The sequence below is a fragment of the Humulus lupulus genome, chromosome 1 (genome assembly GCF_963169125.1).
Source record: "Humulus lupulus chromosome 1, drHumLupu1.1, whole genome shotgun sequence".
NCBI lineage: Eukaryota > Viridiplantae > Streptophyta > Magnoliopsida > Rosales > Cannabaceae > Humulus > Humulus lupulus.
Window position 1 is genome coordinate 189,674,270 of NC_084793.1, and position 12,812 is coordinate 189,687,081.

The following is a 12,812-nucleotide window of genomic DNA, read 5'->3' on the forward strand; positions in this document are numbered from 1 at the left end:
TTAAATGTTACTGATGAGAAATCGTAGAAACGAAGCTAGAATCATATGATTTTCCAGAGAAGGAGATGTGATTGTTGGACAAGAATCCAAATTCTGTTTCAGTTGCCGGAGAAGAAGAGCAGGTGATCATAATTTGAATTTTACTTTTAATTCGATGATTGTAGAAGGCCAGAGAAAAAGAAGAGTAGGCGATCGGGAATTTGATTTCTTGATCGAAAAAGAAGAGTGTTGTTGCCGGAGAAGATAATGTTACGGTCGGAAATAATGGAAGACGAATTGTAGTAGCTGAAGAAGAAATATTTGTTGATCGACGATTAGGTTCTTGAATTGAATCTTGTAGTTGGCAATTTATAGCAAATTTCTTAATTTGTATGGAAATCTGGTTCTTATTTTATAGGAATCTTATATTTTTTAGTTTTTGTTAGGCGCATTTTTTTTTCCATATTTTATTTAATTATTTTTTTTGTCCATAAATCATATTTATAGAAAGTTTAGTTAGTTTTTCATATTTATACTTAGGGTTTATACTTTTTTGGACTCTGTGTTTTTTCCATTACCTGTTTGGACTTTGTGTTTTGACAAATTACTTTTTGGACTCTATATTTTATAAAATGGTTAAAATAGAACTCTAAACCCGATTTTGGTTAATGTTTTCTTAACTAAAATCACAAATAATTTACTAAATTAACAATTCAGAACAAAAATAAAATCATTTTGCTTAAAAACTGTGTTGTTATATTCAATTTTTTCTTCATCAAAATTAAGTTTAAGGTTCTATTTTAACTATTTTACAAAATATAAAGTTCAAAAAGTAATTTGTGAAAAGACTGTATAAAAAGATAAAAGGGAAAAACACATCATACAAAAATGAATAAACCCTTATATTTATGTAAAGAGCTCGTGAAAAAAAAAGTAATTCTATGCTGGGTTGTAACCGTTGGCCCAATTAAAAAGGGGAAAAAGATATTGTTGTGATATGGGTAAGATGTTGGCCCATATTAACGTATAATTTGGTGGTGAAACGTGGTCATTTCCAGACCAATATCGATATCCAAATCCAATCCATAGCCATACGGATGCCGGACTTTCGTACTCCGGCGACCTTCCATCGCTTCCTATTCAATCCTCACTCTCTTCTCATCGCTTATCCTCCTTCCACCACCAGGTACCTTCTTTGTCTGCTCTTGATTTTTCCTCTTCCAGTCCTATACACATGTATATGCATTAATGGTTCCTAATTCATAGTAACTATTTTGCTCAAAGCATTGATGAACCATGGCTCTGGCGCTTAACTTAACTTAATTGTATTTTTTCATTTTTAGAAATTCACGTTGAACTTAATTGTACCTTAACTTTATCTAAATAGCACTGAATTTAATTTAAGCTGAGTAGTTCACTGTCTAAAATCACTGACAGTTTTCTGTTTAATTTTGTCGATTTAGGGTTTAGTTTCGTTTCACCATTACAATCAACTAATAGAATTAGCATCCTGCATTTTTATTATTATATTTTTAGAAAAAAATTAAATATAGTTTTAATATCATCATGCTTTGCTAAGTGTTGTGTGCTCTGGGTTTGGTTTCCAAGGGAACATCACCTGAGGTTGTCGACGGGCGCTAACTAATGTTTAGGAGCAACAATGTCGTTGCCAGACTTTTCCAACGCCAAATTTGCACTCCTCCTCCTGGCACGAGTGTATGGGTTCTTGTCTTTTAAGTTTTTGCTTTTTTGTATTTTGTATCCATTTGGTACAATGGTTTCTAGATCCTATATTGTGTCTCTCACACGCACCAAAGATGGGGGTTGATACTTTCACAAATGATTAATGATTACAAATAAAAAAAATCCTGAAGCTGATAACATGGGAAGGGATTAAGAATTAATTGAAAGCACTTTAGTGGATAGTAAAGTACTCAGAAACCTTAATCTTACTTTAATGCTTGCAGGTTCATTGCGCTAGACGATTTTACGAGAATTTAGTTCCTAGCTATACCATATATGATGTTGAGTGCCCAGATCATTTGTTCCGGAAATTCACAGAGGATGGCCAATATCTCGTATGCTTCAGTAGAAATCATCAGGAGTTGATTGTATACAGACCCTCATGGCTTTCTTTTTCATGCAAGGACGAAGATTGTGATATCCATGACCTTCCTCTCAAAGCAAAGAAGTTTGATAGTTTCTTTACACAGCTTTACTGTGTATCACTTGCTTCCAGCAATGAGCTTATATGCAAGGATTTCTTCCTTTACATGGAGAGTAACCGATACGGACTCTTTGCCACCTCGACTGGTCAAATTCATGATGCACCTGCTGTTGGTGGAGCCATTCAAGGAGTTCCATCAATAGAAAGGATAACTTTTCATCTCTTGAGGTTCGTACTCTTAGTTTTATACATTTGTTTTTGTATGTAATAAGACTTATTGTATGCGCATAAGTTATTACTTTTTCTTTTTTTTTTTCTTTTCTCCAAAATATTCTTATATTCTATCTATTTTTATTTGACTCTCTTAGACTAGAAGATGGCGTCGTACTGGATGAAAAGGTCTTTAATGATGATTTTGTCAATTTAGCCCATAATATGGGTGTCTTCTTGCATGATGATCTTCTAGCAGTTGTGTCCCTTCGGTATCAAACAATTCATATTCTCCAAATTCGGGAATCTGGGAACCTTGTTGATGTACGAGCAATCGGAGCATTTTGTAGTGAAGATGATGAACTTTTTCTCAATTCAAATGTTTCAGTGAGTAACTTTTATTGTCATACTATTTATGAGATGAAAAAAGACAAGTACTCAATTGATATGCTTGCATACTAGGATGGTAGAAATACAGTGAGTGCCGTCTATGGAGAAACCCTGTCAGATATGTTGATAATTGAATTTTAGAAAGAAAATACACTGATTTTGCTTGCAAAGATAGATACATTTTTGTGTCTTTTTACATTTTAATTGTTTTCCTTGTCTTAATAATAAGGAATAAAAAATAAAAAAACAGCAGAACCAGAACAACCGTAGCAAGATGCTATTGCTCTCGAACAAATTACAACACTACTAGGGAACTTCATTAACTGTGTAAATATGGTGTTGCATCTTTTATTTTTATATGTTATATATCTTGATTATGTATTATTTTTTTCTTTGAAACAAAACCGCCTTGTATTAAATATAGATAAATACAAGGGGTGGAAAAAACCACCAGTATCACAAAGAAAACCATGATACAGACCAAAATAAAACAAAAACATTACACAATAAAGTTCCGTTCCCTTAATAAACTAGAGAATGGATTTTTTTTTAACTGCTTTACATTATGTAGCCAAATAGCTAGCCTTTTTACATCGCTGGACAATCCCTTTTACTGATAAAAACCACCAGTATCACAAAGAAAACCATGATACGGACCAAAATAAAACAAAAACTTTACACAATAAAGTTCCATTCCCTAAATAAACTAGAGAATGGAAAAATCTTCTTTTCCTTTGCTCCTCACATTGAGCAGGAATACCCAAAAACAGACTAACTTCATTTAACAATTTGTACCGCAGCTTCAGCAAAAAATCAGTGTACAAATAGGTGGTTGGTGGTTTCATTCCCCAGTCTGCATAACATACCCCAACCAGGAGAGGCTTCCAGAAAAGGCTTTCTCTTTTGAAGAACATGATGCACACTCAACTTGCCCAACAACAGCAGCCATTAAAAAAAAAATCCAACTTTGGGTGGGACTGGGATTTTTCAAAGAAAATCAGCCCAATTCACCTGCTGAATGGACTCATCTGTTCTTAACACATCAAAAGCTGATTTACATGAAAAGATTCCTAACTGATCTCCCTTCCAGATTCTTCAATCTTCAAGCATTTCACAGATCCTCCCAATCTGTTCAAAAACTGAGTTAAATCTGGGAGCTCCTTGTCATTAATATTCCTGAAAAAATTCAGATTCTAAGTCACCGACTAACCAATATCATTCCAAACTACAAATTCTGAAATACTTTGGCTTCTTTTTAAGCTTAATCTAGCTAAGCAGGAAAAGAAGTCATCAAAGCCTCTGAGCCGAGCCAAATATCCTCCAAAAATTGAATCAGACTTCCATTCCCCACCTTGAAATCTTCACAACCATTTCATTAATAATGAATCATTTCTCAGTCTTAGATTCCCAATTCCTGTGCCACCTTTACCTTTGGTTCTAACTTCTACAAACCACTTCCCAAGAGACTTAGTGGTCACTCCCTATTAAATCTCCTCCCCCCCAAAAGAAATTGTTCATCAACCTTTCTAAGGACTCAATCACTATTCCTGGAGCTTTAAAAAGAGACTAGTAAATTGGTGGGGAAGATAACACCGAATTGATTAGTGTTAATGTACCTCCTCTAAATAAATAGGCATTTTTCCATCCTTCTAGTCTCTTTGAAACCATCCTGATAACCGGATCCCAAAACAACTTTATAGAATTTTCTGCTAATGTCAATTCGAGATATTTCAGTGGCCACTTTCCTACAACACAATCAATCTTGTTTGCTTCATATAGGCCAAGTTGTATCCACGTTCAAGCCTAGCAAACTACTTTTGTTCATATTGATCTTTAATTTAAGCCCGAAAAAGCAGAATAGGCCTTCAAAATCTTAACCAACCGCTCCAAGAACAAAGTGTTAGCATCTTCAAAGAACAAAGTATCATTGGCAAATTGCAAGTGTGTTACCTCAACTTTTTCTCTTCCCATCAAGAACCCATACATCAAATAAGCAATTCTTGCTTTCACCACTCGCCTTCCCAAATGTCAGCAATTAAAGTACAAAGGAAAGGGGAAAGCGGTTCCCTTGCCTCGACCCCTTGACCCTTTAAACTTTCCTCTAGGCCTCTTGTTGATTTTTTCTTTTGAAAAAGAGATAGAGGCCTTGTCTTAGACTGACCTCCTCTCAAATATATTGAGAGCCCTCACTTATGGCGGAGGAAAATTGTAGAAACACAAGCCAACAAAAACAAGAAAAAGCGAAATCACCAAACCGCCCACAACAAAACCCCACTCCCTGCAACTCTAAAACCCTAAATTATCCCAATCCCTACAGAGGTCCAAAAAAGAAATCCCCTCAAAACACTTGGATCTATACACCCAAGTAGCAACCAAATCTTGATTTTATCCCAAATAGTCTTTATCGAGCTAAAGACATCTTTGAAAATTCTACTATTCCTTTCAAGCCAAATAACCCAAAGAGTCGCCAACAAGGTACTCTGCCACAACTGAGACACTCTCTTACTACCCTCTAAGCGGCAAAGAAACAATTGAGAGAAATAGGGGGGCATACACCAAAAGATCCCAAACTCTGCAAGCACCTTACCCCACACCTCCCTAGCAAAATTACACTCCAGGAATAAATGTCTAGCTGACTCCCCTCCCCTGCAATGTTACAACAAACACACCAATTGGGAGATAAACAATGATAAGATCTCCTCCCTTGCAAGTTATCATGAACATTTAATCTATTAGTGAAGACCAACCAGCAGAAACACTTTAACTTTTGAGGGAGAAGCACTCTTCCACAAATTCTTTGCCCACTTCTCTTCTGGACCTAAATGAGCGTAACTCAACCTCCAAAAGGCTGACTTACAAGAGAACATCTCACTAGTGTCTGGAATCTACACCCTCTTGTCCTCCAAAATCGCCAGCAAAGCAACATGCTCTAGCAACTGAAGCAGCTGAGCAAGACTAGAGACCTCCCTATCAAACATATTCCTCCTGAAATGCAGGTCCCACCCTAGGCCTCCTAAACTCTCCTCAACCCCAAAGACAACCTAATCCGTAATCAAACAGTTATCAGCCGTGGAAAGCAGAAATAAGTCAGGAAATTGAGACTTTAAAGGAACATCATTAATCCAAACATCCTTCCAAAAATGAATCCTATTCCCCCTCCCCACCTTGAACCTGACCAACTGGCTATAATTTTCATTCAAAGCCAAAATGTCTTTCCAAGGACCTCGAACAGACAATCGCACCCCTCTACCAGTATCCCAAAAGCCTCCATCCACCCCATACCTGCTCTTCACCACCCTATGCCACAAAGCCTTGCTTTCCAAAGGAAACTGCCACAACCATTTCATGAGAAACGCCTTGTTTCTCAAATCTAGATTACCAATACCAAAACCACCATGACCTCGCGATTTACAAACTTCCCGCCAAGAGACAAGGTGGTCGAATCCAGACTGATCCGCTTCTTCCCAAAGAAAATCTCGCATTAACTTCTCAAGAACCCCCACTACACCCTTAGGAGTGCGAAAAAGCAACAAATAGAGATTTCAGACAACCCATAATTCATTTCCTCCACTTCCTCCCAAACTTTTTCTTTTCTACCACAAAATCAAGAAATTTCCATTTGAAGAAATCATATGCCTTTTCTATTTCTTGAACAAGAAACAAAAAAAATATTTGAAAGAAAATATTACATCAGAACTAGATCCAGAACCACTCTAGTGGGCACTGTTGTTCTTAAACAAATTACAACAATGTTAAGAAACTTGATTAGATAAATATGCACAAGGAAATGTCAAGTGTAAAGTTTTTCTAGTGTGTTTGTGTGTCTTAAAACTAAACAAGTATGAAGTGGTTAAACCGGCGAGTCTTTACTTATAAAAAAATGCGGAAAAAAAAAACAGAAGCTTTTTGTTGCAGCAGCCATGGATATTTGTTGGGTTATATGGTTAGAGCATTGGAATCAGTTTGCAAATGACATGAAAAGCTGACTGTATAGCTATATAATTTTTTGGTGTTTATTATAATATCGAATCATATGGCAAGCCCTTATGTTTATTGGAAATTGGAATCACAACTCTATGCTGTTTCTGTATTCATATGCTACATTGCTTTCCCTTTGGGATTATTAAAATATATTTATTTATTAATCTGTCATTTTGAGCTCACTAATTGGTTAAATTTTCTCCATCCATTTATCATCTTAATAGCATTGAAGACTATGTATGGATAACTGAACTGACATGTCGCTATTGATGGCAGTCTATGAGTATTCAGCCGACTGAGAACCATGTCGAAAATGGGTTACATCAGGGCCTTCCTAATTCATCAAATTATTTCCTTAGTGGCATTAAACAGCGATTGCTTTCATTTATATTTCGAGGAATATGGAGTGAAGAAACAAACCATACTTTGGTTGGTCATTTGTCCTTTCAATTTAATTAAGCTTTATGGTTCTTAGAGCATTTAAATGCTTCACTGTTTATTGCCTTGTGTGTGTTTGTGTGTGCATGTTTGAAAAATGATTTTTAATTATAGGTCAATTGGAATTTGCTGGTTGCTGGTTGCTGGACAGGTGTAGAGTGTGGAGGTCAATTTTGTCAAAGATAATCACAATAAATTACCATGAATATCCCAGTGCTCTAATGAAATACCCACTTTATTTTGTTTTTGGAAATGACAAAAATATCTCATGCTCTTTTCAATTGGATCAAAAGTATCCCTTGACCGATTTTATTGATGAATGTCCTTACTAAACTTTACTAGAAAAGTCTAGATTGTATCCAAATACTATTTATTTATTATTATTTAAAAAAAAAAACTCAAATTCAAGAAAAAACTCACCAAAGATACCCTTATCTAATTGTACCCAATCTTTTTTGTTCTTTAATAATATCTTTTCTCAAAATATTATTTGGATTTGGATATATATTTAGTTCTGTGTCGCTTAAATAGCAAAATGCGAACATTTTGTTTCCTCACTTTTAAGGGTATTATTGCATCTGATTAATCTTTATATAGCCTTAAGAATTATTTTCTCCCTTTCTGGATATCATGGTTATTATTTGTCTATCTGCTGATGTGTTTGAAATGGAGTTATGTGATGAATGATATAGTGTTCCTTAAAATCATTTGCTTAGTGGACACTGAAGTGTTATTGTCTAGTGTTGGAAGTTTTATGCAATTGTATATGGACTATAAAGAAATATAATGGTTTCTGGTTTTTTGCCATTTTGAGAAGGAAGAGCATACTTTGAGATGGGTCAGTTGCTTAAGTAGCCTTTACATTTGTTGATTTGGTAATTATTGCTGTTTCATTTCATATTGGTTTTCTCCTGCTATAATGATCATCATTAGTAATTGTTCACTTAATTTTTATATATAAATATATATAATATGCATATTTATTTATACATGTGTGTTTGTATATATGTATGTATGTATGCGTATTACCTGGTGCCTGAGATTTTGTTTTTGGTTTTAATCATTGATTGGCTTTGCTTTTTACTGCTCCAGAGGGCCCAAAACCTGAAGAGGATGTTTTATTTCCACTTTCAAGACTATGTTGACTTGATTATATGGAAGGTATGGTCTCAAGAAGTTTTATTTTGTTGTAAGTTCGTGAGATTGCTTCTCTAAGTTTGAGAACATGACTTGCAAATTATTCTACTGACATTAATTTTGTAGTGCATGCATATGCCTTTTTTCACACTGAATGACCAGGTGACAAGTTTTTTGTGTTTAATACTTCAATAGGTACAATTCTTGGACCGGCATCACCTGCTAATCAAGTTTGGAAGTGTAGACGGAGCAGTGAGATATTTTTTCTAGCATTTTTATTTTATTGTAGTAGATTGAGTATAGAAACTTCAGGGGCCCATTTTTTTTATCACAACCCACCCTTCCTCCCCTACTGGACATAAAACATGAGGAATAAATACTCTTGACTACCCAACACAGATGCTTTCTGGAATGTGTCTCCCCATTCAATGCAGTTGGACTTTTACTGATTAGATGTGAGCTCCATTGTATCTAGGCTTGACGAAAAGTAGACATTATATATGGATATGATTCTAATAGAACATTTATTTACTTTGATTCCTTGTGCTTTTTGAAGCTGTGGGTAGCTTGTTATGCTCTGAGGAGTCTGAATTAGTCAGCTGCTAGAAACAAAGTCATTTTTCAAAGTACAAAGACCCTGCATAAAAAAATTGCAAAATTGTGCAGGGTTACTATGGTTACTAGATGATTCAATTCCCATCAAATTAGGCTGCATTATACAAACAAATAATTTTTTTAAATTCTGGTTGTCAATTTTGCAACATCTTTGTATGACAGTTTAGTCCTTTGATTTGAGCTTCCATTAAATTAACTTCTTTGACAACAGAGTACTAAATCATAATGCTCTTGTGTTTTCTCAGAATCTTGAATATTTATTTCTATTCTCATTATATAAATTTTTGAAACTTCAGGTATCACGAACTCCAGATCAGCACCCACCTTTTTTTGCTGTATATAACATGGAGACAACTGAGTTTGTAGCTTTCTATCAGGTAAAAAACCTTCAAACTTAATTTCTGAAAATAATTATTTCTTAAACCTCTGCCTGACACATGTATTGCCTGCAGCAAAACTCTGCAGATGAGCTGTATCTTTTGTTTGAGCAGTTTAGTGACCACTTCCATGCAATATCAAAAAACTCGTTATATTTGAATTTCATATCTTCTCACTCAAATAATGTTCATGCCAGAGAACAATTGAGATCACTTAAAAATAAAGCAAGTAGTTCTTCACAGGTAAAGTTTTGCAAATACTATTCTCCTCATGTTCGTTTTATATCTTCTACATCTATGGCATAAGAAATGGTTTACTTGTTTTGGATCTAGAAGAATGATTTTATATGTGGTTCATAGGTCTGCTTTTTCCTTTTTTTTTTAAAAACCACACGTTTAATTGGCTGATGATTTCCAGTTTGTGAAGAAGATGCTGAGCTCCTTGCCTATTAATTGCCAGTCACTGAGCCCTTCTCCCTATTTCGATCAATCCATCTATCGTTTCGATGAAAAGGTTTGACCAAGAAACTTATGATTTTTTTAACCATATTATGAGGCTGTAAGTTGGGTAATGGAATGTGAAGCATTCAGTTTGTGGGTGGATTTCTTTTTGACACACTTGTGAGAATTGGGTCCCTTGTAATCTTCGTCAGTAATTTCTTTGAAATGCATGGATCAACTGGTTAAGCAATTATAAATTAACTTGAGCTTTCAGTCAAGGTGATGTCGAGCATGGTACACTCTGTAGTTACATTTTGCTTCCTCTCATGAAGAAATGATAGGATTATTATTTACATGTGCACTTGTGGTTAAACAAAAATGCACAATTCACAATTGTGTCAGTTAAGGAATCTATCAAATATTTTTAGGGTTCTCTATTATTTTCCAAATAAATAAATGGAGAAGGGTATGCTTCACCTTATGATTTGATTAATATATGATGCTTAAGAAAAATTTCCATAAGTTTGTATAACATTGTGTGAAAGTTATCAAAGAATTATTGTAATAAAGAACGCATACCTCTCTTGTATACTCGCCAAAACTTTTATACGGATCATAGAGATACCCCAGAACATATCCCCTGATCTTTGTATACTGCACAATATCAGGTAGGGTTGAGTAGAGCTGAAGGTTTATACTTGAATAAAACCCATTAGAAAATCTTCATCTAGAATATGGAAAGGAGATATATCTTAGGTTATTATTTATTATTAGTTTCTAACTCATTTGTACTAGGGTTGAAAGTAGGAATTTTGCTGAATAATCCCGTGTAGGTTAACTGGTTGAAAATATTTTGTCACTGTTTACAATTAATTAATCTCTCTTTCTTCTTGCAGCTTATATCTGCAGCGGACCGGCATAGACAATCAACAGACCATCCCATAAAGTTCATCTTAAGAAGGCAACCACATGCACTCAGATTTAAGATTAAGCCAGGTATGCAGATATGCTGTTTGAAACTCTCCGTTAAACTTGGTTATTAATATGGAACAAAATAAAACGGGAAGAAAAAAAATGCTTTAGTGAATCAATTATATCTTTCTATTACAGTAGATGATTTGGGTTTATCGATAGAAATGGTCATTTTCAAAGTTTTTTCATTTCCATTTTTGTTATCTTTTATTTTTAACGTCACAGTATAAGATTATGTTATAGAACATCAACGGCTGAATTCTTGCACTTCCTCTGCTGAGTTGACTTGTAAAATTTAAATTAAGCATGTAATGATAACTTTAATGGTTTCAAATTAGGCCCGGAAGGTGGAAACACAGATAGTCGAACCAAAAAAATATCCTCCTTCTTGTTTCATCCGTTTCTGCCACTTGCTCTTTCCATCCAGCAGACTCTGTTCTTGCAACCCTCAGCTGTGAATATTCACTTCCGGAGATGAAATGCTCGTGCAAGCATCCATTTACCCAAGGTTATAGTTATATCCGAGAAAATGGTATTTAAGTATCTATAGTGGTATCTGATCTTTAGAATTAATGTATATTTTTCTTTGTAGGACACAATCCAACTCTTGCATTAATTTTGTAACACTTGTGTATTTTAGTTTTGGTATAAATATTGGTTTACCATTTTCTCAAGATGAGTAGTTAAGACTTTCCTTTTGAGTAAATTGCACAATTCAATGTCGTTAAATCTTTATCATCGTTTAAGCTAGTTTCTTAAGTGAACCTTTTGCTTTCTTTTCTTAACAATATTTGGTATTTGATTGGCATATGCTTTGTTATGGCATAATGTATCTAATTTTTAGGATTTTGTATTCTCATCTTGCCATCATCTAGGGTGTGCTACTTAAAATGAAAATTTTATACAATATTATACTTGGTCATATTAATTTGCATCATAATTAATCATATCAGGTAAATGGATAAATTGTTATTTAATTTAATAACATTAATTTCAATTCAAACCTTTTTAAATTAAATAAATTCTATTTTTAATTTATAATTTATTAATTATTATAAAACAATAAAATAGAAATTTGGTATGTTGCAGTAGATTCTTGCATTTGTTGTACAAGTTCTTGGTTGTTTTTTTTTAGATAAACGGGCCATAAGTCATTACAATAACGAGAAAATGGAGAAGGTAATTCATCCAACTTAACAACTTCATCATCCAACCTTGAAGCATGGTAAGTAGCAGTCCGCTTAACATGAGAGACTATTGCTTGAGAGGGAGATAGGAAAGATGAACAATATCTAACAACAAATCATGAAAACTAGAGATATTAGTTTTACAACCGTGAAGTGCCTCAAATCAACCACTAGTAAAGCATCTGTATCAATAAAAAATGGGTTAATTACAAAATGCACGGTGTTTGAACAAAAAAATCTAAATATACGGTTATATAAAATAATTACAAATTTACGGTATTAATTTTGAGACTAACATATAATTACTTGTTAACACACTTACACAATTATTATGCATCACTTCACCTTTCCTCAAACCAATATTATATATATATAAATAGATGTTTACATATATATATATATATATATATATTTATACAATTATAAATCTTAGATTCCCAACTTTTAAACTGAAAAATGAATATTTATTTATATATATATGATAATATTTTACTCTTTTCTTTCTATTCTCTGTAGTTTAGTTTTATTTTTTTTGTCTTTTTTTCTTCAGTAATTAATTCATACATACTTTTAGTGTGCTAATAATAATAATATCAACTATCTTCTACTTTTTTTATTTTATTATCTTAGTATCATACATAAAATTTCTAATTAAATATGTCATTTTTCACTTTTTTTTCTCTCCCTTAATATTACTTTTTATATTTAATTTGTTTATAGTCCTATTTTTATTTAAATTGATATAAATGATCTTTCAATTTTATTATATATATATATTCATAAATTTTTGCAACATATATTAATAGTAGTAGGAGGGATAGTGATAAAAAATATTATATTATTTTGAAAATCATAGCTAGTCAAATCTCAACACTTAATGTTAAACTAAAATATTAATCTAGTCAAAGTTTAAGCTTT

General features: G+C 33.5%; 1 protein-coding gene across 1 annotated transcript; it reads left to right on the plus strand.

Moving 5' to 3' along the window:
- Positions 1–995: 995 nt before the first annotated feature.
- LOC133801596 (light-mediated development protein DET1) lies at positions 996–11,471 on the plus strand. Its single transcript, XM_062239843.1, has 12 exons — positions 996–1,165; positions 1,588–1,695; positions 1,947–2,374; positions 2,515–2,743; positions 7,004–7,156; positions 8,258–8,326; positions 8,498–8,554; positions 9,214–9,294; positions 9,370–9,537; positions 9,713–9,808; positions 10,632–10,731; positions 11,046–11,471. Exons 2-12 carry the CDS (start codon positions 1,624–1,626, stop codon positions 11,183–11,185), a joined length of 1,593 nt encoding a protein of 530 aa, XP_062095827.1. The 5' UTR covers positions 996–1,165; positions 1,588–1,623; the 3' UTR covers positions 11,186–11,471.
- The last annotated feature ends 1,341 nt before the right edge of the window (positions 11,472–12,812 follow it).

Bases quoted from the DNA above. Each gene is read 5' to 3' on its own strand.
- LOC133801596 (XM_062239843.1), top strand. From the start codon at position 1,624: ATGTTTAGGAGCAACAATGTCGTTGCCAGACTTTTCCAACGCCAAATT. The intron at 7,157-8,257 runs GTTGGTCATTTG...TTACTGCTCCAG, and splicing joins AAGAAACAAACCATACTTTG to AGGGCCCAAAACCTGAAGAG. The intron at 10,732-11,045 runs GTATGCAGATAT...GTTTCAAATTAG, and splicing joins CAGATTTAAGATTAAGCCAG to GCCCGGAAGGTGGAAACACA.